The sequence below is a fragment of the Rhodnius prolixus genome, unplaced genomic scaffold (assembly GCF_049639745.1).
Source record: "Rhodnius prolixus isolate KJV_2025 unplaced genomic scaffold, Rpr scaffold_5, whole genome shotgun sequence".
NCBI classification, from domain to species: Eukaryota; Metazoa; Arthropoda; class Insecta; order Hemiptera; family Reduviidae; genus Rhodnius; species Rhodnius prolixus.
The window spans coordinates 37,945,225-37,969,013 of NW_027411624.1; the positions used below are offsets into that span (position 1 = coordinate 37,945,225).

At 30.7% G+C, this 23,789-nt stretch overlaps 1 protein-coding gene, 1 long non-coding RNA gene and 1 other non-coding gene across 15 annotated transcripts in view; 1 reads left to right on the forward strand and 2 right to left on the reverse strand.

The window, feature by feature from the left end:
• Positions 1–23,568, forward strand: part of LOC141458402 (plasma membrane ascorbate-dependent reductase CYBRD1) — a 47,876-nt gene extending 24,308 nt beyond the window's left edge. For 7 of the 12 annotated variants that reach the window (XM_074136334.1, XM_074136329.1, XM_074136338.1 and 4 more), the window contains 5 exons: positions 2,804–2,894; positions 18,365–18,592; positions 19,092–19,300; positions 20,280–20,437; positions 21,650–23,568. In XM_074136334.1, coding sequence (XP_073992435.1) covers positions 2,804–2,894; positions 18,365–18,592; positions 19,092–19,300; positions 20,280–20,437; positions 21,650–21,812 — 849 coding nt within the window. In that variant the 3' untranslated portion in view covers positions 21,813–23,568. Of the gene's footprint in view, positions 1–2,088; positions 2,231–2,430; positions 2,587–2,803; positions 2,895–7,007; positions 7,207–16,467; positions 16,626–18,364; positions 18,593–19,091; positions 19,301–20,279; positions 20,438–21,649 lie in introns of those variants that run through there. The other 5 variants (XM_074136333.1, XM_074136331.1, XM_074136340.1 and 2 more) reach the window with 5 other exon arrangements.
• LOC141458408 (uncharacterized) lies at positions 194–21,750 on the reverse strand. 2 transcript variants are annotated; one of them, XR_012460921.1, is made up of 4 exons: positions 21,615–21,745; positions 19,676–19,737; positions 1,710–1,818; positions 194–1,591 (listed from the first exon to the last, which is right to left on the reverse strand). It is a non-coding gene; the product is annotated as an uncharacterized lncRNA (long non-coding RNA). The 2 variants fall into 2 exon arrangements; XR_012460920.1 differs by lacking the exon at positions 19,676–19,737 and having other exon boundaries at positions 195–1,591; positions 21,615–21,750.
• TRNAI-AAU (transfer RNA isoleucine (anticodon AAU)) lies at positions 13,669–13,742 on the reverse strand. The gene has a single exon. It is a non-coding gene; the product is annotated as a tRNA-Ile (tRNA).
• Positions 23,569–23,789: the final 221 nt, after the last annotated feature.

The window sequence follows — 23,789 nt, forward strand, 5'->3', positions numbered from 1 at the left end:
CAAAGAAAATTATGTTTTTGATGTACAGAGAAAACCTACTCTCAATTTTGGCTACTACTAAGAGAACACTTGATTATGTTTCAGCGAGTTTTTATTAAACATAGGTTACATGCTCCTTCCCTACACAAATGTTCAAAATGTTTATTGAGTAAATTATTCCTGCAAAAATTATTTTTAATTGATGTAGATGACCATGTTTCGATGCTATTTTGTGCATATCCAGCAGATTTAATGCACCTTATTACTGGAAATAGGTATGATAAACTCCAGGTTTCTGTTAAGTTTATTCATATCGTTTTATTTATTGAAAGGTTACAAAGTTATTATTTCATTAATAATCAGATAGATACAAAAATAAATAGTTCATTGTACAATATTATTAAAATATAAAGTTACATTAAAAATATTACCGAAGTATTTTTATCTAACTAAGGAATACGTAAATACAATCAGTGTTGAATTACAAACTTATTTCAAGATCTTACATATTTAATTGAAATTTGAGAACACCTTATCTTTTACTTTATCTGTCTTAACTAGCTAGATACAATACATTACTATCGTGTCATTACTCTTCTAAGAGAAATGGTTTTTACAAAATGTGTCAGTGAAATGTGAAAGACAATACAACTGCTTAAAATTAAAATTTGATATTTGGCTTACGTATAACGATTGAATCCAACTTTAAGATTTTGTACAAAAATTACTCAATTAGATTTTCAAGTATCTCGTGAATATTTCTCTAATGCACCTCAACGGTTTTCTCCAAAACCCACATTAATTACATTAATCTCAAACACATGTAAATCAAAACTTTCTTCGAATAAAATTCATGTAAGGGGTTTTCAGGGTAGAGGCCTTTCAGTGGGGCCTTTCATCTTAAGTACCTTGGCCGTGTGATTTACGGTCTAACTCCAAATTTGGAAAAATCAGTCTCTCGTTCATTCTTCTTCAACTTTTCTTTTTTTTTAGTCTATTTGAAGGTGCTGAACGTAATCTCTAATACCGATCTGTTTGCTATTGACCAATGCAGAATAAAGCTGATCCATATCATCTACAGTAAATGCCGGGATTCTGGCTGTAATTTTCCAAAAAAACTCTTAGCAAGGACTTTTTCCTATTTTGCACCAACCGCAATTGTCGTTGACTTGTATCCAACCATTGATCTTAACCTGTTCCTGGATATTGCTAGTTAAGTGCACTTCTTCATGTCACTACCCTGCTCTAAAAACAATTATTGAGTGGATTTTTTTTTGAAAAAGAAGTTGTTAAGCATTAATTTTTCTGGCGGTCAGTTGAGTACTGTATTTGCTTTAATTTCCGTTCAGTCTTCTTCATATACAGGGAGGCCGGCTGCCAGTTTTGCCCCAAAAGCACCAGGGCTTGCGTTTGATTTGACTCGATATTACTACATAAAGCCGTATTAAAGTCAAGTGGATGCCGCACTAAATATGACTTTCCCACTATAGACATCAACCCCGTAAATTGTATGGAAGCAATGTCTAGGCCGTTTGCTAATAAGGACGTCCTTCCCTTCGATTTTCAACTGGAACACGCTTAGCAGTTGTTTAGCGTTTAACACAGTAGCGACCTAAAACAATTAATACACTATTAGACACAGGCTCATACTTCAACTATTTTAAAGAGAAATAATACGAGTAGGAACACCATAAAGGGTACAAATATTAATATATTGACTTATGTGTTACCTTGTGTGTTCGAGTAATTTTTTTTTCTTTTTATTTTTTTATACCCTTGTTTCAACTCAGACTAAGAACCAGGCAATACTGTGGAATAAATTTCCCTCTAGCATTCCAACTGAAAGTATATAAAAATATATAAAGCTACAAATGAATAAATGACGTTCTTTTTCGCTTCCTAGTTAACCAAGAAAAGTTAAAAATCGGTGATCTATTAAAAAGTCACAAAAAAAATTCTATTACAGAAAATTATTCATTTATTACTTTAAAATATAATTTGCCTATTTTCGTTCGTTTTCCAAATCAGGCAGTAGATAGCACCATTTCAAAGATTTAAATCAGTCAGCTGTTGCAAATGTGATGGCGGTTTAAAAGAGAGTTTAACCTCCTTAGATTATTCGTTGTTTTATTTTATAATGTATTTTGAAGTTCAAAAACAGTTGATAAAATGCATCTCAGACAGTCTATATGGAAACAAGACAATTGTTTAATCAACGCAATAGTTTTCTGCAATTCTGATGTTAACGCTAGTAAGTTTTTTTCTTTTGGATAGATTTTAACATTTGAAGATAATAGATTAGCTTTTGTTCTCATTTTATGGTGCTTTCTTTCATGTATTGTAAGAAATAATCATTTTTCATTATTACACTTATGAATAGAACTTAATCAAGAACTTATCAGTTGATAACGTTTCAGAACTTTTCCTTTTGTTATCAAATCGAAGAAGTGTTATCAGTTCATTCACTTCGTGTGCTACTCAAATAAAGGAACATTCCTGAATTTCCATATTTGTTTTTTCCTGTTAAACTAATTAAGCAACCATGACGAGTATGACATTGTTAATGAGCTACCATAACTGCAATCGAATATTATGAATATCGAAAAGGTAATGCAGTATTGTTCGCATTGAAACATTGTATCTTGTTAATAATATTTTAAATTAAATGAAATGTTATTAGGCAGGGGTCTTCTCAAAGACATCAAATCTCAATTGAACAACTGATTCTATTATCTTGAAAACTATTTTTTAAATATGCATTAATTCTGTTTTTAAATGTGTTATTATTATTTGCTTGATATAATTTTTGAAATTAAATTTCCAGGATAGTAATTTATTGAACAGAAGAATGGCTTCTGTCTCACCTCAAAACGGAAGTGGTGATAACCAGGGTGCATCAAGTTTAGAAGTTAAAGGTAATTTTGTTTGTTTCTTGTCAAATGTGCACAAAATTTGAAACAAGTGGCTATTTTTAAGCTTTATGAGAGCTATTTTATTTAAGCATGGTACTTCAAGCTTTTGTATTTCAAGAGTGTTCTATTAATACTGATTTTTATTACTTCGTTGATTATTAATTTTATATTTTTTCATTGAAAATTTTGGTTTAACTCTACTGTAATTATCGAAAATGCTTAATTTTTTTACACTTTTGGACTTACTGGATTTCTTCAAAATGAATTCCCATTCCTTAGAAGTATTGAGAAAGTTCTCAAACCCATTGAAGATCTATGTACACTTGGGCTAGTTCCTTGGTACTGAAAGTTGGTGTACAATTTGGTACAGAAAGTGCTAAGAAACTATTTGTGTAATAATTTCTTTCTTGTAATTACTGTTCATTATTTTTGGTGACTGAATCATAGTTTCAATAGGATGAAACAATAACAGCCAGTTTCAGTCGTTATAAACTTTATTCTGCCGAGCTTTCGACCTAGGGACTAGGTCATCTTCAGGGCTAATTTACAGTATACTGTTTTACATCATTAGAGGGTTGGGTGTCTTCTGTCTTGTCTGTTTATGGACTGAATGTCTATCACATGTGATAGACTATATGTGGCAGACAATCAGTCCTTGAAGATGACCTAGTCTATACGTCGAAAGCTCGGCAGAATAAAGTTTATAATGACTGAAACTGGCAATAATTTTTCATCTTTAATTTCTTTCAGTTACAACTTTGTAAGAGTCTTCAGAAAGAATCCTTTAAGGTGTAAATTGTTATAATACCAATGAAACGGTGGTGTTAATTTTACAAACATCTAAAATTAGGATAGACAAAGATTAAATTAATTGTGTGTTGAAATGTAACTAAAGAAAAATCTTATTGATTTCAAGATTTGAAGTAAAAAAGTTAGAATTGTTGCTATTGGAAGTCATCCCCTCATTAGATTTGATAAGTTGATCGTTCCAATTCCAGTAAACATTTTGAAGAAGTTTTTACGTTAATCTGTAAACAAAAGGTTCGCTCAGTTTTATATCCAGCCTTTACACATGGTACAATTATTGTCAGCTACTTTTACACATATGTTGTAGAAATATTAGAATTAGAGGCAGTAAGTAACAACTGTTTTCAGTGTCCAGACGTATGAAAGTAATCCGTAGGTATTATCAAGAATTATCCAGGGTGTGTAACTGCAAGATCGACTGACTGACTATGCTATGAAATTCTGTACAATATTGTATTCTCTACCCCAATTTTCTGTCGTCCCTTTTATATAGACGGAGCAGGTGCACTATTGTACAAGTCTTACTATTGCATTATGCACTTTTCTGACTGATGGTGTGATTTACACTATCATGGATATATTGTCAAAGTCACTGCTATTCTATATATTTTTATCAATTATTCTAATTAGGATCAAAAATACAAAAAGAAGAAAGAAGGGACAATTGATATGCATTAATTTGTTTTTAATATTTTTAAAAGATTATAGTAAGTACTCCTCTTACTCGATAATGAGACATGTAACTGACAAACTTTTAAATAAACACCAACAAAATAATTCAAAAACTAATTGAAGTTAATAGCTTCCTGCTATTTATATTTTTTTCTTTCCTTTATCTCCGCAAAAGGAAGTTAAGTGATCGTACAAATTTTTGTTTTTGTGCATTCATTGGAGATATGGTTTTGAACCAGCATAACTAAAACATTTGATGTTATTATTTGATATTTTGATTTGGGGCTACCTAATTTAAGTAAAGGCACATCAGTTTTGCTTAAAGGTTTTATTTTTTTTTTTAATTTCACAAAAAATTAATTTTGCGCATCAGCTGTTTTGGTGTGTGGATTCACTAAGTACTTGTAAAGGTCCGTCACTTTAATTTGAAATTTTCCTTGGAAAATTGCTTTTTTAGGGAAGTGTCATCATAAGTATCCCTCAAAAGAATCCTATCATATGTATGAATCAGCCCTATCTGTTTTTTTTTATTATTATAATTTTTTATTTTATTTATTTATTTATTCGAGGAGTATATCACCTTTATAATGATTAATTTGGAAGAATTTAGCGACACTGTTCGTTATATTAGAGCCATTATGTGAAAGTTAACAAAATTTTTATATTTTATAATATTAAACTGCAATCACAATTCAAAGAGAGGGGACTAAAAAAATGACGACCCTGAATTTCTTCAAGGTTGAAATTGAAATTCTTTCGCTTTTTATACTAAATATAAAACTTCTCTTTTTTTGGTAATTATATATTTAATTGCTTTTTAAGAAAAATTAATTTATTAAATTATTGTTTGTAAAACATTTCAGTGATTGACCTTCCAATGTTTATCATTTATCAGTGATTTTTTTATTTGTAGATTGCTTTTAAAAACTACTACGAATAAAATGCAACTTTATTTGACATTGAAAACTAAGCGTTTTAGAAGCGCTGTTGTCTAATTGCTGCATTGTGGACCTGGATTGCATTCCCGATAATTGGCGTTGTATTTTATTTAGTTGGTAATGAGAGAAATTTGTAGCAAGTGATGTTTGCTCTCCACCTTCATTTAGGACAGTTGAAAGGTTATTAGATTAAACCGTACATAAAATAAACAAGTAAACATAGGCGTATCAATGCAGACTTATCAAGATCGCTTGCAGCGACAACAATTAACACTGGATAATCCAGGTTTATTTTCTTGATATTTCAGCTTGCTATCTGCCAATTTTCCTCCAGAAGTTTTAGGTTTCTCCTTTTCAAAGTATTATTCGAATAAGCCTTTGTAGTACTGAAGGAAGTTCAAAATTATTGAATCAAACTTGTACGTACTTATTAGAATATGATGCGCATTCTTTGTCTGTTCAGTTTATTATTTTTATTTATTAGATATGCGATTTCTTAGTTACCTGGAGACGGCAACCACATTGTGCAAAACACTGTTCTAGTCTCGTAAGCTTGAGACTTCCAAAATTGGTCACATTTCGAATGTGATAAACAGATTCATTTGGACTTTTTCAAGTTTAGGATCATAGAATGCTGCTAGCTTTTGCAATTGGCTAGGAGATACATGACTTTTGTCTATTTTCATTTTATTTTTTTTCTTATTACCTGGTATATTTGGGCCATCCTTAGAAGCTAAAATAATATATATGCTGACAAAAAAAATGTGTATGCATCTTAATGTATCATGTTTCTACAGTTATTGTTTTTGTGAAGCGAAGGGATACTGCGTTTCAGCGTATAGTTTATTGATCCAGACCGATGGAAGCTGTAGAAAGACTTGGTATGCTTTATCCAACTTCAAGAGCTGTTGTTACAAATGGGACATAAATTTGATTTAAATCATTTCCTGTTTAATAAGGTATCTTACTTTGGCCTTCTATAATTTAAACGTTAAAAGAATGTGATTTGAATGTTTTAACGAAGATTTTTAACCCTTTGGTAAGGAAATGTCCGTTTTAAGGGCCTGCAAGTCCGAAAATGTTTTTTTTTAAATGATTTTTTTTGAAACCCCAGTAATTCAAAAACGAAAAATCATTGGAAGCTGAAATTTTATATTTTGATTTCGTCGGCCCAGGGAACTCTATCCGACTCCGACTATATCTTACCAATTAAAATTGCTCAACCTACAGAACACTTAAATAAAAACTACTTTAAATCACTTTACTAAATGAATTTTTTACTTTTTGTGATTTTTTTAAAATTCCAATATTTTTTTTCACTTTGTATTCATATTGATCTACAACTCTTATTTGTAATATTTTTTCAAGTGAATTCGATCAAAGGCGTTTCTGTTAGAGTTGTTTCTACCATTTCAGATTGTACAGTATTTTAAATCTTTTAAACAATGGTTAAACAGAATGATCTAATTCCGGGTTTCAAAAAACTATATAAATGGGAACTTGCTGTTATAGAAAGTGATTCTTTGACTTTGTATACTAGTCGTCGTTAAGTATCAATTAAAATACTTCCTTGTAAGACTTATTGTAAGCTCTGTAATAGTTAATCGACCAAATTATATCTCCCCTTCTTTTAAAAAAAACTTTTTCCCTTACTCTAGGTTATAACTCGCTTTCCGGCTAACAAACAGTACAATGTGGAGCATGACGAGATAGTGTTGCGAACTCTACTGGTATAATAAAGTAATTAGTTAGTGCGCTTTACTTAAGAGTTCATTGTGCGGACCGCCTAACACTGCTGTCTGTAGAAATTTTAGTGAACGGTCCTTCTGTGAGTTTGGTTTATTTTTGTGATTCTCTTTGTAAATAATATTAGCAGTTTATTTTATTTTACTATAAAGGTAAGATCGTTTTTAGTAAGTATTTAAATGCTGTAATAGATTGATTGCGTTTCTTTGTCTCTCTGCCAAGTTGAAAACACTTGAAGATAATATTTGTAAAGTTGAATGATAATTTAGCATAATTTACTGGCAATATTCTACAAAGTAAAATATTTTATGTTTATTCATTTTATACTATTTTGAATCAAAACATTATGTAGCGAATGGACTATTTTTTTTTATGGACATAGTGACGGTGAACTGTAAAATAAGTGAATGATGAGATTAGAATGAGTATGAAGATAAACTACACCAGCTATATCAAAATTACGACAAAAACGCCCACTTATGGGAGAAAGAGAAAGGTCAATTACATGAAGAGATAGTGTTGCTTATTTAGCAGGTGTAATAAAGTAAATTAATGCACTGATCGTAGTAGAGGTTCATTGTGCGGGCCGCCTAACCTTGCTGCTTGAAGACATTTGGCGATTACTGATGATGACTGATGGTACGATAAACCATAGTAGTACTTTGATTAATGGGCTGCATTACTTGTTTAAAGAACAAACAGTCTTACAAAAAAAAAATAAAAAAATAGTAACATAATACGCTTGCTCTCAAACTACATGCACTTCATCACGATTAAGTTAAGACGATTAATAAAAAAAACGCTATTTTTCAAAGAAATTCATCGATATTTTTTAGGAAAGAGAAAATCAAATCAGTTTTATGGGGGGAAAAAAAGGAAAAAAATATGGTATATATTTATCTTTTTGCCAATTACTTTATTGTTGGAGAGTGCAGTTAAAAGCTTATGCACTCTATACACACCATTCTCGTGGTGCTATTTTTTGTTTTTATTCTTTTTTATAAGACATGCTAATGCTAAAGACGCAATTTTCACATAATGTGTGCAGAAAATGAGTCACGTACTGTACATTCTAATCGCAAGTACATTAGTATTTTAATTATTTTTAGAAATCTAAGAGAGGAAATAATAAGTTGTTAATAAAAATACTATTCCAATTAATATCCTTTTAAATATTGTACTTTTATGTATAATTAATTACTTAGTTATGAAGATTTTATTGTCGGGATAGCAATCAAGATAGTCATAAATATTTATGTAAAACAATAATTAATAAATTGAAAGTTTTAACAATCCAAAGTGATTGTAATAAAATATTTAAATAATGATCTGATGCACACTCAACTGACTTTCTCTTTTTCTAGTCTAATAAGAGCTTTTTTAATCGTGCTGATTTTCGTATTTTTAATTTCTCACCAGAAATATCCGGTATGAAGTTTACTGAGACTGAAAAGGTGATTTTTAAAAATTATTTTGCATGTAAGGATGGGTTTGTGCGGGTGTATTTATTTATAGGTTTTTAACTTAAAATTAAAGTTTTTTAATTTCAAATTAAATGTTTTTAAATTCAAATTAAAGTTTTTTTATTTCAAATTAAACTTTTTAAAAAGCAAATTAAAGTTTTTTTATTTCAAATTAAAGTTTATTAATGTAATATTGAATATTTACAATAAAAAATGAATACTAACAAGAATAAGAATCAAGAAAAGTTAAATAAAGCAATTTGGACAAAGCATTTAAATGCAACGGTTGTTCTGCTACAGCCAGCGGTAGTTTCCTAGACATGTCAACGTAATAATTGTTGCATTCAGTAGAAGTAACAGTGGTCACTGATTCTTCAATAATCTGAACCAAATTTTGATTATTTTGTGGATCGGCCAGCAAATTTCGTGCAGACAATTTTATTTTTGAAAATACCTTTTCTATAGGATTTAACATGGGGGAATATGGTGATAGAAAAATTAACGTATGATTAGTCTCACTAATCTTTTCGCGCACTTCCCGAGTTTTATGGATTCTGGCATTGTCCAGAACCAACCATGCTTCTACGATGTTACTTTCAGCAAGTTTATTAAATAATCCATCAAGAAATGTAATAAAAACATTTGAATTTACTGTTGAGTTAGAAATTACTTGAGAATGTATAATACCATTTAAATTCATGGCTAAAATTAATGAAACGTTTCTTCCTCTTGTTGGAACTATTACATGGGCTGAAGTATTTATCCTCGATCGAGCTTTATTTCTGCGAAGATGATAGTTGAAACCGGATTCATCAATAAAAATTATTTTCTCATGTGTTTGTGGAGCATTTTGTGAAAAATTTAGCGCATCATTTTTGCGTTATCATATCATATTTCATAAACTTTAATTTGAAATAAAAAAACTTTAATTTGAAGTTAAAAACCTATATATCAATTACAGAAAATTGCAAATCTAATTTTTAGCTTAGGGGCCGGAGGAATGCAAACAAACTTTATGTGAACCAAAAGTATCGCTTTACTGAATCATTTTTCCAGTTTTATTAAGATTTTCTCTAGACATGGTGAATAAGTCGCGTATAGATAGCTTTTATTCGAAATATTTTCTAGAAAAATTCGAAAAAAAAGGGTACTTTTGAGAGATTGAAATCCTCTCGAAATAAAATTCGAATTGCTTTTATTTACAACTACAACTTGTAACCAACTGGCGAGAACATTTCGAACCACCTTGACGTTCCTCTTTTTTAGACACGCGCCCTATATTGTTCTTCTGTCCTAAGATAATCTTATTAACAATCTGGCTATTCTGTCCACTTATTGTGGCTCACTTTCTAATAATGTCTATAACTCTGTTTATAACATCAATTTTACCTCCCATCCCTCCGAAATGAAAATGGGTCACACTTTAGTCTATCTAACAAAAAAATGCAGCTGATATTATTAAATAAAAGAATATTTTCATTATTATCGTAATTTAAAGGATTTATTTTAAAAGGAACTTTCCTTATAATGAAGTTTTTGTACAGCACAATTGAAAGTAATGGAAAAAAAATGCTTAAGTCGCTTCTATATTATTATTCGCAGAGAACATTTCGGATAGTCAAGTCAAGTCAAGTGAAGTAATTGCCTATTTTTTCAGGCGGGGCTTAACGTCCAACTACCAATTATTAGGTGTCATGGACGGAGGCGACTAGCAAACATACTTTACTGTAAATTTCTTTTATTTACTATTAAATAAAATCCAAGGCCTAAGACCGGGGAATCGAATCCAAGACCACAATGCATACAAGCTTTGCAGGTCTCGCTTCTAACCGCTCGGCTACCGTGGCACCCTACATTTCGGATAGTTGCCTAATGAATGCCTGCTGAACTCTTAACAATCCCCTGATGACGGTAGTCTCAAATAATTAATTTCAGAAATGAGTATCTAGGATTTTACTAATCACATTTACTAAGTGTTGCATTTTGATAATTTTTATATAAAAAATGTATTTCGCTCGGAATACAGAGTTTTAAATTGAAACAGCCAGCGATTGAGTGCTAAATTTCTTACACTAATACGATCCAGATTAGTCACGTAACCTGTCTTAAGGATTTACATTATCTATATTCTAAAAACACCAAAACATCACAATTATGTAATTAGCAGATGGCAAGGTGTTTATATTCATTGAGGTACAGAAAAATAAAAGCATCATTTCAATCTTCATCAATTTTCCCTTTTTTTAAAAAATTTTCTTTTCAAGTGTAATCTTAACTTATTTCCCTTTTTTTCTTTTCTTGTAATTTTTCTTACATTAATCTGGTTATAAAATTCAAATTATATTTGTTTAAGTGGTTTGCTCTTAAAGAGAAATCCTTATCTCTTATTGTTTTATCATTTGTTATATTTTTACTAAAAAAAAAGTCTTAATGTTGAAATGAAAAAAGCTGCCATCGTGAAATTACATAGTTTTTGTTTTTTTTGTTTTTAATGCTCTTGCAAGCATAATCTCTCAAGGATATTGTTACTGTTGTGGTACTGGTGGTGGAAATAATTCTGGTTAACGAAACACTGTTATCGTGCGGTTATGGTTGTGGCGTCATATTTCTGTATTTATTTATTTCTATAGTGCTATTTCTTCGAGTGTTGTCATAGCGTACAATTTTTGCTTCATAGTAAAGTATTTTTTTGTTGCGTACTTTGCTATTTAATTGTACTTCTAGTACCTCTTATAAAGAGCGAAGATTATTGTGTTTATTGATTTGAATGTATGATAATAATTAATTAACTTTCTGAAAATAAGTAAAAAATGTAAATGGAATCACCTATTTTGGTCGGGGCTTAACGTTCAGCTGCCAAATTCTGTGTCATATTTCTCTATTAATTTTTTTAACATATAAAAAGTAGCTACCGCCATATTCTAATATATTTATACTAGACTTGTCTCGTACTGATTTAAGTAAATGTTACATTTTCAGATATCTATTACAATTAACTGTTTTGTACTAGGAGCAAAGTTGAAAGTCCTTATCGTCAACAGACCTGTAGATCAGTAGTGTAAACTATCTTCCTGACTGACAACTCAGCTTTCGGAGAGGAGCGTTCAACATCTCATTGGCGGTAAACCTGACATTTCTTCGGGAAATTACATCCATCCTTTTCTAATAAGGCTGTTCTAAGTTTAGATATGAACAACACTAGCATTAGATGTGTCATGGAAGATAAATGCAAATGCAATCCATAAATTTGAAAATATTTTTAATGAAACTGGTTGGAAAAAAAATCATTGTCTAAGAAGCCATATAATGAAATGCATAGCATTTATAAGAATTTTAAACGCTTCGTTTATTTTATGATTTTATTTAGTTTTGTTCATGCGATAAGTATGATCCAGCTTATTAAGTTTTCATTATAATAAGGCGATCCGATTGAATTGCGGAACATATTTTGTTTAGTGTGCCATATGTTTTGATTAAAATTAAAGGATAAAGGGGAGGTTTGTTGTGATAGGGCCGGACGTGGAAATTATTGGGCTGATTGAAGTCTAAAAGGGCAGTAACAGCGACACAATATGCCCGACTTCATGGCTCTCCAGTGTGAGCCAGCATTGCATTCCCCCTATTGGTATACGCACTATAAACATGTGGACTTCACTCATATTCTCTTGAATATTGTTTTTATCTCGTAATTTATTTTCTCTTTTATCTTATTTTTTTTTTAAAATATATAATTGTTGAGAGGCGCTGTAATTGATGTAGTTGTACTTCTAAGGTCTCTTGAGTAATGAGAGAAAGTTAATGTTAAACACTCCTTTTACTACGAGGTTGTGACAAAGGCACTTCATATTTTCTGCATACTTGAAATTTTACCCATGAATTTAATAATGGATTAAAATTATTAATAATGGATCTCTTAGTATTAATTTTCACAATAAATGTTTCAAGTGAATTTTAAGTTTTCACCTGAAATATACATATTTGAGAACTGTTTTACTAATTGATCAGTGTGAGTGAGTGTGTAAGTGAAGATCCACCCAGGAAAACAAAAATTAACATTCAGTTAAATGAGTGTGTATACAATCTTGGTACTCCGCAGTTCCACCATCGACCCGAGCATTATAGATTCAACTCAAAATATACATCTATTTTATCTATTACAGAAAGAACACTTCTAAAATCAATGTATCTTGAAAAATATTTTAAATAAATTGACTGAAAATAATAATAAGCAAATACCGTGCAGAAATATGCTTTTTTGTCAGAAATCGGCAACAATAAAAACAAAAAAACCTCTCTTCATACTTCTTAGTTGAATCGATTTTTATGTACGATTGATGAGTTATAAAAAAATTTACCCGGAATATATTAATTATTGTATAATTGTGCTCATAGCAATTCTCTTGTGAAAAATGTCTACTTTTTGAGTCAAGCTGTAGCTCTACGGGGGTGGACAAAAAAATGGAAACACCTTGAAAAATCATCAAAATACTTTTGTGGAAACTGAGTTCTGTACATGTCTATTGAGCTCAATAGTGATTTTAGGAGCTGTGGTCTTGCGATCAGCTCTAACAATTCGCTTTAGAGTCCGACGGTCTCTCTCAGACAGCTTCGACTTTCGACCAGACCTGTGCTTGGCTGAGGACGTTTTCCCTTCTCTTTCAAAAGCAGTCATTACTTTTGAGACATTACCTCTTGAAATGCCAAATATTCGGGCACATTCTGTTACACTGCCATTCGAGCACCAACAATTTGGCCTCTTTGAAAGTCTGAGAGGTCTGCCGATTCTAGAAGGTTATAAACAATTTCCTTAAATTTCTTTTGTTTTTTTTTTTAAAAAAGGTAGGTTAAAAAACCATATCAAATAACAGAATTTAAAAAAAAAACATTAAAATATGTCAAGTTTTGATTGATTTGAACATGTTCAAACATTATGATGCCAAAAGTCAAGTGTTTCCATTTTTTTGTCCACCCCCTCTCTCAACAATTTGCCAGAAAAAATATAGTGAGGTGATTGTTAACTGTTTATTTTGCGTGAAAATTATTATCTGAAACGCTCCTATATTCTCTTACATCACTTAGTGATAGTCAGAAAATCGCCAAAAGGAAAATTAATTAGAAAAAAAAATTATTTAGGGGAGAAAAAAAAATACTTGGCCCATGAGGGGATCGAACCCGCGACCTTCGCGTTATTAGCACGACGCTCTAACCAACTGAGCTAATGGGCCAGTTGCACACGCTTCTCAGAGATGTGTATAGTATGATACTTTCTTACTGTTAATCTGATTTAGCTAAATTGGTTTTTTCATTAAAAATTAAATTTTAATTTCTTTTCCTTTGTAATTATACTAGGCATTATTATTTATTATATTTATTTATAAATAATTTTTATTATGTTAGGTACATATATTAAAGCCGCTTTTGTGTTGTTTTTTTTGCACTGTCTTTCTAATCTTGAATCATGTTGCTCTAGTGTTCGGTTATTCATTCACCAAGGATTTATTTTTGTATTAACAAACAGTTCATTAAAATTGTTTATTTCCTAGTGAATTGAAAGTAGACAATTATGTAATTGATATTTTAAAATGGCCATTTAGAGTTTGAGATTCTTATTGGAAATTCGATGAGGTAAAATTAAATTATTAATTTAGTGATCAAAAATCTTTCTATTTATTATTAATTATCTTATGAGTTTAAGTAAGACATTATATATTATATTTTCTACAAAGGAGAACAAAATAATTTTATGGCTTTTACTCCTTAACCACGTTTCAATAGGCTAAACTACATTTCATTAAAGCGATGCTGGTTGTAAACTGTTGTTGCCACGGCGTTAACTTGATTGATAAAAACTTAGAATAGGTTGCTCTGAATGTGTTGTAAGATTATATTAAAATGAATTTATATAAATATCCATCTTATTTATGTCATCTACAACTAATGGATTAGTCTTGTAAATTGTCCATATCAGATTTTTAATTTAAAATTTACCAAATCTAGTGAAAACAAAACGTTGTGTATTGTTAAGAAGATAAATGTCTTTTAATATGGAATAATCATTTTTGATAAGCGTTCAATATTTGTGCTGATTGGGGGCGGATCATCCATTTGATGTTATTGTTAATATTTTGTGTTTATAGTAAATTTTATTTAATTAAAGGAGTGATCTAATTGAAATGATATAGTGCTATGTAACAGATTGGGTTCAACACAATTTTGAAACGTACTATATTGGATACGGTTTTTGCCCTTCATCAATTTGTCATATCCGTTGCTGTTTTCACTTTCTCTCTCTTCATCCACTTCTTGCCCTGCCTCCTGTCGAATTAGTAATAGATTTGCTCCAACTTATTGCTGCACCCTTGCGGTTATATCAAGCATAAGTTTTCTAAAGCTCGTTTCTATCACACTCCCCTATAAAACTCGTGACTTCTTGCTGTTGTTCAGTTTAACTATCCTTTTAGAGCTTTCATTTCTGTTGCTCTTTTTAATAAATACGCATGTAGGGTGCAACGCTTACCCTCTCTCTCTCTCTCTGCTCCTTTTTCAATAACAGATTTACATTTAATTAGTTTGGGGAGTGAAGATTCACGCTCTCCTTTTGTCATATTTAATTCTTTTTTTTGTTTCAGTTAATTTCAATAAATATCACTGGGCAAGTTATGTCTGCTTAGATTTGTCATAGTTTTTAACTAATATTGTCTGTCGTTAGAGAGAGTATTGCGACCATATAGATTTTATATTTTAAGAAAATATAAAAATTTCCATTTACCCAATATCGTATATTTAAATTTCATTAACGTGTGAGCAATAATCTGTTAGCAAAATGCTTTTGTGGCTTTTTTTAGACTAGTTTTGTTTTTTAAATTTAAAAAAATTATTCAATATCAAAACGAAAGAAATGCTAAATTTATCCGTATTTTTTAAAATAATTTTTCATTTTTCAATCAATTATTTTAATATTAATTTACCCGCGGCCAGTTTAATTTTTTTAAATATTATTTACAGCTTCGCTTCGAAAATACAAATATTTTTCCTTAACGCCTAGAAAACATTCATTTAACGGTCTTTATCCCATTTTTGTAATTATAATAATAATTAAAACTATTAAAGATCATCATTAATTTGTAATTTCATCATTTACTATTGCAGACATCTTCTCTGCAGAACAATATAATAATTGTCTTCTATATAGAGCATGTGATTCATTAAGAGCTTTAGCTACTTTCTTCATCTTCATTAGAGTGCCGAATGAATAGAACTTTATATTTTTTTTGGTGTACAACTACCATTGGAATTAATGCTAACGATATTGTAACATTCTTGACATTTCTGCGGATGATTTTCATTTAGGCTTTGTTATATATTTCTTATCATGCCCTCAGAATTTGAATCTGGAAAAAGGATGCAAAAATGGTTCCCTGAGAACGTAAGGAACCGCAGGATAGTAACCTAGCGTTGGTTCATGTGATGAACTGAGCAGACGTCTTTGTTGGGTAAAAATAAATGAACTGTGGGGTTGGAGAGATAGTTTAGTGGAAAATAGATGAATGAGTTTCTGAAAAATTAAATACAAGGCTGTCAAGGAGCTGGAGACTACTTAGACGAGGAGAGTGACTTGTAAATTAATATCTTTTTTTTATTTTTCTTAAAAATAAAAAGTGTACAACACTTCCAGGATGTGCCGGAGGCATCTCTTCTGGAATCAGAGTAACCTAATACGACTTATTTGTATCTGAATAAAATTTAGGGCATATTCCACCGTCCCAATAACATAGTAAACTTTTTACTATAAAGTGAAAATAATGTGTAAGATCGGATTCATAACCGATAATATTTCTATACCCTTGTATTGATATAATGGAAAAATATATGAACTAATCCGAGCGAAAGGAAAGCAGAGATTATGTACTGTTAGCTATCATGTTGTAAAGTAGAAGTAGTGGGGGCCAGAGTCTGTCGAGTTGTCGGGCAGATCGATTGTGTTGATATTTCTGTACACACGACACACACAGCTCCTCTGCAACTTTGGTTGGTGAACAGGTTACAGCCAGCTGTTGCTATTGTTACTGTTTATTTTTACCTGGATACTCATCCACTTAACCAATCAGGTACCTTATTTTTCCTGTATTTTTTTCAAAGTTGTTTTTCAAATTAAAATAGTTCTTTAATTCAAATTGATTGATTCATTGCTTCAGTAGTTACCCATTCATATCCCATATGTTTTATGATTTGGAAGTTGTGAATATTTTATTCATATATTTAAAACAAAACATTGAAGAAGATTTATCTTATTACTGTATGAAAGTTGGGCTTTACCTATTGCAGTTATTAACAATAAAAATAATTGAAAAAATACTATTAACAGGCTTTAAATTCATTTGTAACATGTAGCATAACAATTCAACACATTTTTTATTGTGAAAGAATCAACAAGTGTTTCCCCAGCGACTTCATATAGTTATTAATTTGTTATAATAATTTGAATGGAAGTATTGAAAGTGTAAATAATAAATAGTTTCATTTTTTCTGTTTTAATTTTGTAAAAATGGAATTGAATTTACATCCTTGTTATTTAATTTATCGTTATCGTAAATGATTATTTTCCTTATTAATTTATCTGATAATTTCGCTATTACATATTCTGCCAAAAAGAAAATAATAATAATTTGATTAGGGATCAGGTAAGGGGAAAACCCATAAAAGGTCAAACGCTTAAGAGGAAAATATTCTCCTTTTTCAATTATTGAAATATACTTCTTTTTACTATTTGCGATTCTTTTCTGCCATGTCATTCAAGGGTTTATTTAACAAATAATAATAAATTACTACGTATGATATGATAAAAAGCTGACTGTGGCAAAAATATCGTAAGAAATAGCAAGGTAATAATCGGAAGTGAAGGAAAATCATAAAAGTCTGGGCTAGTCCAGATTTAGAAGATTCAGAAGGGGGTCCATGTTACGAAAAGCAGTTTCTTAAAGGCTCAATTCTTCGTATTCTTGGAAACATTAGTCACGAGTTAATAGTAAGTTTTATGCAGACGTTTCGGTAATATTAATCATCTTCATCGGTGCTCATAACTATTGAATTCTATGTAATTCTCTGCCATACCAACATTATTAAAAGTTTCCTTAAAATAAGTGTCAAAACAAAGGAATCTAAAATTAACTACAAAAACAAGCTTTTTTAACGCTTGCTTATTAAAATGTACTGATAATTTTTTGTCAGTTCTTGAAGTTGTAATGAATTTACTTTTTATTTTATTGTAATATAGAAGTGCTATTTTGAACGAAGGGATTAGCTCAATCATTAGGAGTGACAAGACTATTCACAGAATTTCTTAAAAGATAATTATTTTATTTATTTTTTTGGGGCATCAACAGCTGAGGTCATTAGCGCCCGGAGCTTTTTCCAGTGCACTGCCGGCCTCCGGACAGTGTTCTCTCGTTACAGACAACACTGTCCATCACCGGACAGTGAGCTGTAAGAAGCTCCTAGGAAGAGAAAATCTAAGGGTCAGCTGCTGGATTCGAACCCGGGACCTCCGCGTGGGAGTCCAGTATGCTAACCTCATAGCTAATCCCTTCCCTGTTAAAAGATAAGAAGCAGCTTACAACTCAAACTTAAATTGGAGAGCAGTCGATTGGAGAGGATTCAGTCCATTGATTAGCCCAAAAGAGCGAATTAACTAGATCTTCTTTAACCTCCAGCCTCCATTGAATCAGCTAGCACATATCTAATTGACATTCATTTTATATATATATTTATTTATTTTTTAAATGTCAGATAATGTATATTTATTTAGTCATCTTCTGGTTATTTTTCATAAATGTATAACTTGTTGCAGAGAAACCAAAGCCTACGGCATTATCAACGCAAGAAATGGATGCTGATGTGAAATACTTCAACATTCTGTTCGGAGTGACACAAGGTATTGGAATATTGGCCGTAATCCTGGTGGCTATATGGACATCACATTTTAGAGGAGGATTTGCTGGTCGATCGGAACCATCTTTAGAATTTAATTGGCATCCACTTTTTATGACTATCGGTTTTATTTATCTGTTTGGAAGCTGTAAGTATTATCTTATTTAATTAAATAATGTACGTATATTTTAATTTAGATTGGCATAGTTTTTCTCCCTTCAAGAGTTACTTGCAGAACCAAGGGAATAGAGGTTTTTCCTCTCCTTTCGCTGTCTGCTGAATTCCTCCAGTAGATTCATCCTTGGCCATTCCTTGGTTTTTATCCTCCTGAATTGGTCTCACCAAGTGGATAGTCTTTATTCTATACCATCCATCCTTGCCTTTTTAAAAGCATCATCTCATTAAGTCCACCCTCGCCATTTTAATCTGCTTTTAAGGGAGCCTCTTCCTCTTTTACTCTTAACTTCTTTATTATCAAAAATGCACCGCAGGTCATTTAAATTCACTTACTTAAATGTTTTTTACGTTCCTTCTAATTTCCGACCATCAAGCACTCTAATAATATAATAACAATAATAATTATTGTTATTATATTATTCAAACATTAATTTTATAACCTATTTTCTTCTTCTTTTTTTTTCTTCCAGCAATTATGATTTATCGAGCTCTAAGAACCATGCGTAAACAGAAATTAAAAATTATACACGCTTCTATACACAGCATTGTGGTGATTTGTATAATCATAGCTCAGGTTACTGTATTTGATTCGCATAATTTCGCCAGCCCGCCAATACCGAATCTTTATACTCTGCACAGTTGGATCGGCCTTACAGCTATTATTATATTTCTCTTACAGGTACGTAGTGATTATAATTTAAATGTTTTTTTGTAGTTCAGGAAATATTATGAGATTGGGGTTTTAAATGAAAAAGAGAATCATTTTCGTAAGACAGTTAAATTGATCATAGAAGGTGCATTGTCTATAATGAAATCTTTATTGGAAAGGCAACTTAAGAATTTTTGAAACCTTAACATGATTAATCCTTTTTGTTGACAAAATCCTTTTTTTAATTTTTCGTTATCTACGATAGTGATTCTCAATCTTTTTAGGATTGCGGAACTTATTTCATCAGATGATTTTCGTGCGCAACAAACTCAAAAACTTGCAAATTTTTGAGCATTAAAATATAATAAGGAAAGAAATAAAACAAGTTGCTTTTACTTTAATTACCTTAATTTTAATACTAACGAATCATTGAAGTAAAACGTGTGCTTGACATTTCAGCAAAAATCCTGAAATATTTGACTGAATCAATGACGATTTCTATAGTTTTTTTCCAATATCAGAAAAATTAATTAACAAAGAAAGGTTGTAAGTAGATCTACAAAAAAGGTATCACTCATATTTTGTTTTGTAGGATATTTCTTTTTGGTGAAAATCTATGAAATATGTTGTCGCTACCAAAGAAAGTGATATTAATTTATCTTTCGATTTTTCTTAGTCGAATGAAATCTAATTTTTATGTGATTCACTTGAAATGCTGAGAACCTTATATATGCCTTCATTTTTCTATTCATTTCACATCAAATAAGAATGATGGACACACTAGGCAGTCTTTGCTAGCTTATGACAAGCGACTGGTTGAACTAAACTTGATTCCTACATAATGTTCAGAATTACCCCAACTCTCTTTTGTTTTGTTTTGTTTTTATTTCTTCAAATAGCAAATCAATTTTATTACATGTATTAGCACTATTTATGGTAAACCAGTACTGGGTCTAAGATAGCACAAAAAGTTTAAAATGTTTATCATATCATTATTTTTTTGTTACAGTGGTTATCTGGTTTAGTTATATTCCTGTACCCTGGAGGTTCATTAGCTCTACGTGCTATGTGCATGCCTTGGCATGTCTTCTTTGGACTTGGAGCTTTCGTGTTGGCCACAGCTGCTGCCCTCTCTGGTTTATTAGAAAAGGCAATATTTTCAGTGAGGTAATTTTATTTTTAACATTAAGTATAAGCTGATTACTTTACACTATATTAATCTTTTTGTTTAATGTTAAAACATTATTTCCTGTTCTCCGTAAATAGCAACTAAAAGGATACTTACTCTGTAAACCACAATCACAACTATACAGATACATATTTACTAGCCCCACATTACTTTGACCATTAAGATATATAAGTAAGCTGTCCAGGGTTTTGGGACATACAGGCTGCTAGCCTGTGTATTCACGATAGCCTAGAAATATTATGGATCTCAATCCTGGAAGCTTCCTACTAATTTAAATATTCACTCTCAAAAACCTATCCGAAAACGAAGTAACGCTAGAAGTTCGCAATTTTAGGTATGTAAAGAAAGAAAAGGTGTTGATGCATACACAAGTTAGAATAGAATATTTTACGATCCTGGTTTTCCGAAATTTTAGCAGAATGATTTCTGATAATTCACAAATGTTTGTTGGAACAAAGAGCCTGAAGTGAATGTTTCTATTATTGCTTCAATGGCGTCAATTTCTTTCCTACCTCCATACTCCACGGGCATTAGATGCTACCTAAATCTTCAGTTAAAGAAAGTCTAGTTTCTTTTATTGCAAACGTTTTTGTTTGTTTAAACGTCCTTTATAGAAGAAAGAAAAAAAATACAAGTGCATAGAAATATATTAAATATTATTCGTAAATAGTTGTAAAACTAATTTTTTATACAAAATATCATTAATATTTGTTATCGTTTTGCGGGAAAAGTTTGTAATAAGGATGAACAATTGAAGAAGATCAAATATAGTTCACTCTGGCCAATTCTAGCATCTTAGGTTATTGTACAATCTGGTTATGGGCCATATGACCATAAGATTAACTTGCTAGTGTTTCTTATGAAAGTAAATATTTATTGCGTTATCATTAAAAGAGAGTTATTGAAGAAATTCAAGGATTATTCAAAAAAAATGTATACAATTCACTAAAAACGTTCACGTTAATTTTTCAGTGAGATGAAAATTTGTCTTCAGTCATATTACAGTTTGAGGACAAATGTTAATAAATAACACACACACACACACACACACACACACGCTATTTGTTAAAACATTGCAAGTTCTGTTATTATCTTAGAAGAGGGCTAGTTAGAAGAAAAAACACAAATTAATAACTGAAATAAAATTATACCTACGCATGTTAAGAAAGATAATTAAATTTCTCTTCCAGAAATTATGGTGAACTACCAGCAGAAGGTGTCCTGATAAACGTAATTGGATTATGTTTTATATGCTTCGCTTTTATGGTGGTGTATTTAGTAACGGAACAGAAGTACAAAAGGCATCCAAGACCTGAAGATGGAGCTTTATTGCAAAGTTCACCAACTGAATAACCATGTTTTTAACTTTTTTTAAAAAAATTTGTACTCATTGCCCAAAACAACTTGGGTCATAGTTCTTTAATCCTCAAAAGCCTTTTTTATTTACAATGCAATTGAGCATTTTAGCATGCAATTAACATGTATGCTACGATGTGGTTTATAATATATAAGTAATTATTCGTATAATTGTTCTTATAAAATTTGGTAAATTTACAGATTTAAGGGGGGAGCAGGGATATTTATTTAGAAACTAATATTTAAAATATTAGTTTTTTTTTTTTTTTTAATATATAACAATGCTCATTTACCTCAATAATTGCTTGTAGTTTTCCAGAGCAATCAGAGACTTCATTGCATCCTCTTGACTTCCCGGTAAATACTCTCGCTCCAGCCCTGTTCCTTTTCAATAATCCACCCTGGTTTGAGAAGTTTCAATACTCCACGGTCAGCCCAAACACAAAATATACAGTGAACTTGTAATTTAAAAAGATATATATATATATATATATATATATATATGTATCTTATTTAAGTAAATTTACCGAAGGGCCAACGAGTGCTTAGAAAAAAAAAAAATCTAAGACAGTTGATGTTCTTCCTCTATTTTTTACTGTCCAGAAGGTAAGCATGTCTTGAGCAAGTTTTTTCGTGTTGTTTGAATTACTGTTTCCTACTGTGACATCTAGAAACTTTCAGGAAAAAAATCAAGAAATATTATAGTAAAGAACAAAAGCTCTATCTGCTTTCAAATATCACGAACTCCCATCGGCACTTTTTTGTTCATAAATCGGCATAAAGGATTTCTTTACTCCAGCGATATGTTCATATTCAGCTTGACGTTCCTCTTTTTTAGACACGCGCCCTATATTGTTCTTCTGTCCTAAGATAATCTTATTAACAATCTGGCTATTCTGTCCACTTATTGTGGCTCACTTTCTAATAATGTCTATAACTCTGTTTATATCATTAATTTTACCTCCCAGCCCTCCGAAATGAAAATGGGTCACACTTTAGTCTATCTAACAAAAAAATGCAGCTGATATTATTAAATAAAAGAATATTTTCATTATTGTCATAATTTAAAGGATTTATTTTAAAAGGAACTTTCCTTATAATGAAGTTTTTGTACAGCACAATTGAAAGTAATGGAAAAAAAATGCTTAAGTCGCTTCTACATTATTATTCGCAGAGGATAATGCCGAGTACTATTGTTCAAAAAAATAAATTACAAAAAATATATCTTTATTATGAAGAACAAAAAAATATTTAGTAAATGTATGTTGTAGATAATTATACGTATATTATATGGGGGTTCTCCCTAACAAATGTAAGCTTTTCAAGCTTTATTTACCAAAAAAAAAAAGTGGTGCTAAATAAATGAAACTTTCCAAAGCTTATATGAAAGAGTAAATGAATACATAATATATTTGTTGTATTAATATTTCGCACTATATTTTAAAAGAATCTATTTTTCCCAGAAATAAGAAGTCTTTTTTAAATATATATGTATATTTTTGTTTAAATTTGCAAGACTGACTTTTATCTGATTTATATAAAATATATAAAAATGCTCTTATGAGAGAGAAAATATATTTTTTTTTTTTTATAAATAATTGCCTAAGAAAGTACTTACTATTGTTTTTTAGTTAGTATATAGCAACTTTTTTTACGTTTGGTGCTTTTTGCGACCAAAGATCTGTCTATAAGTTTAAGTATATACTCTACTGTTAGTAAACAGTTTACAATAATAAAATCTAATTACTTACTATTGTTTTTTGTAGTTATTGGTTTCTGGATCTTTTACGTTCCTTTCTTTAGTGGTGTCATATTTTTAGACATGGATTATATTAGATCTACATAACAGGCTTGTGTCTGGGAATGGTTAGTTGCTTAGCTGCCTCCCTAAGGAATTAGAACATGCGTTAATAAGTAAATAAACGTTAGCACCGTACCTTACACAAATAGCTCTCTAGAAGGAAGCCATTATAA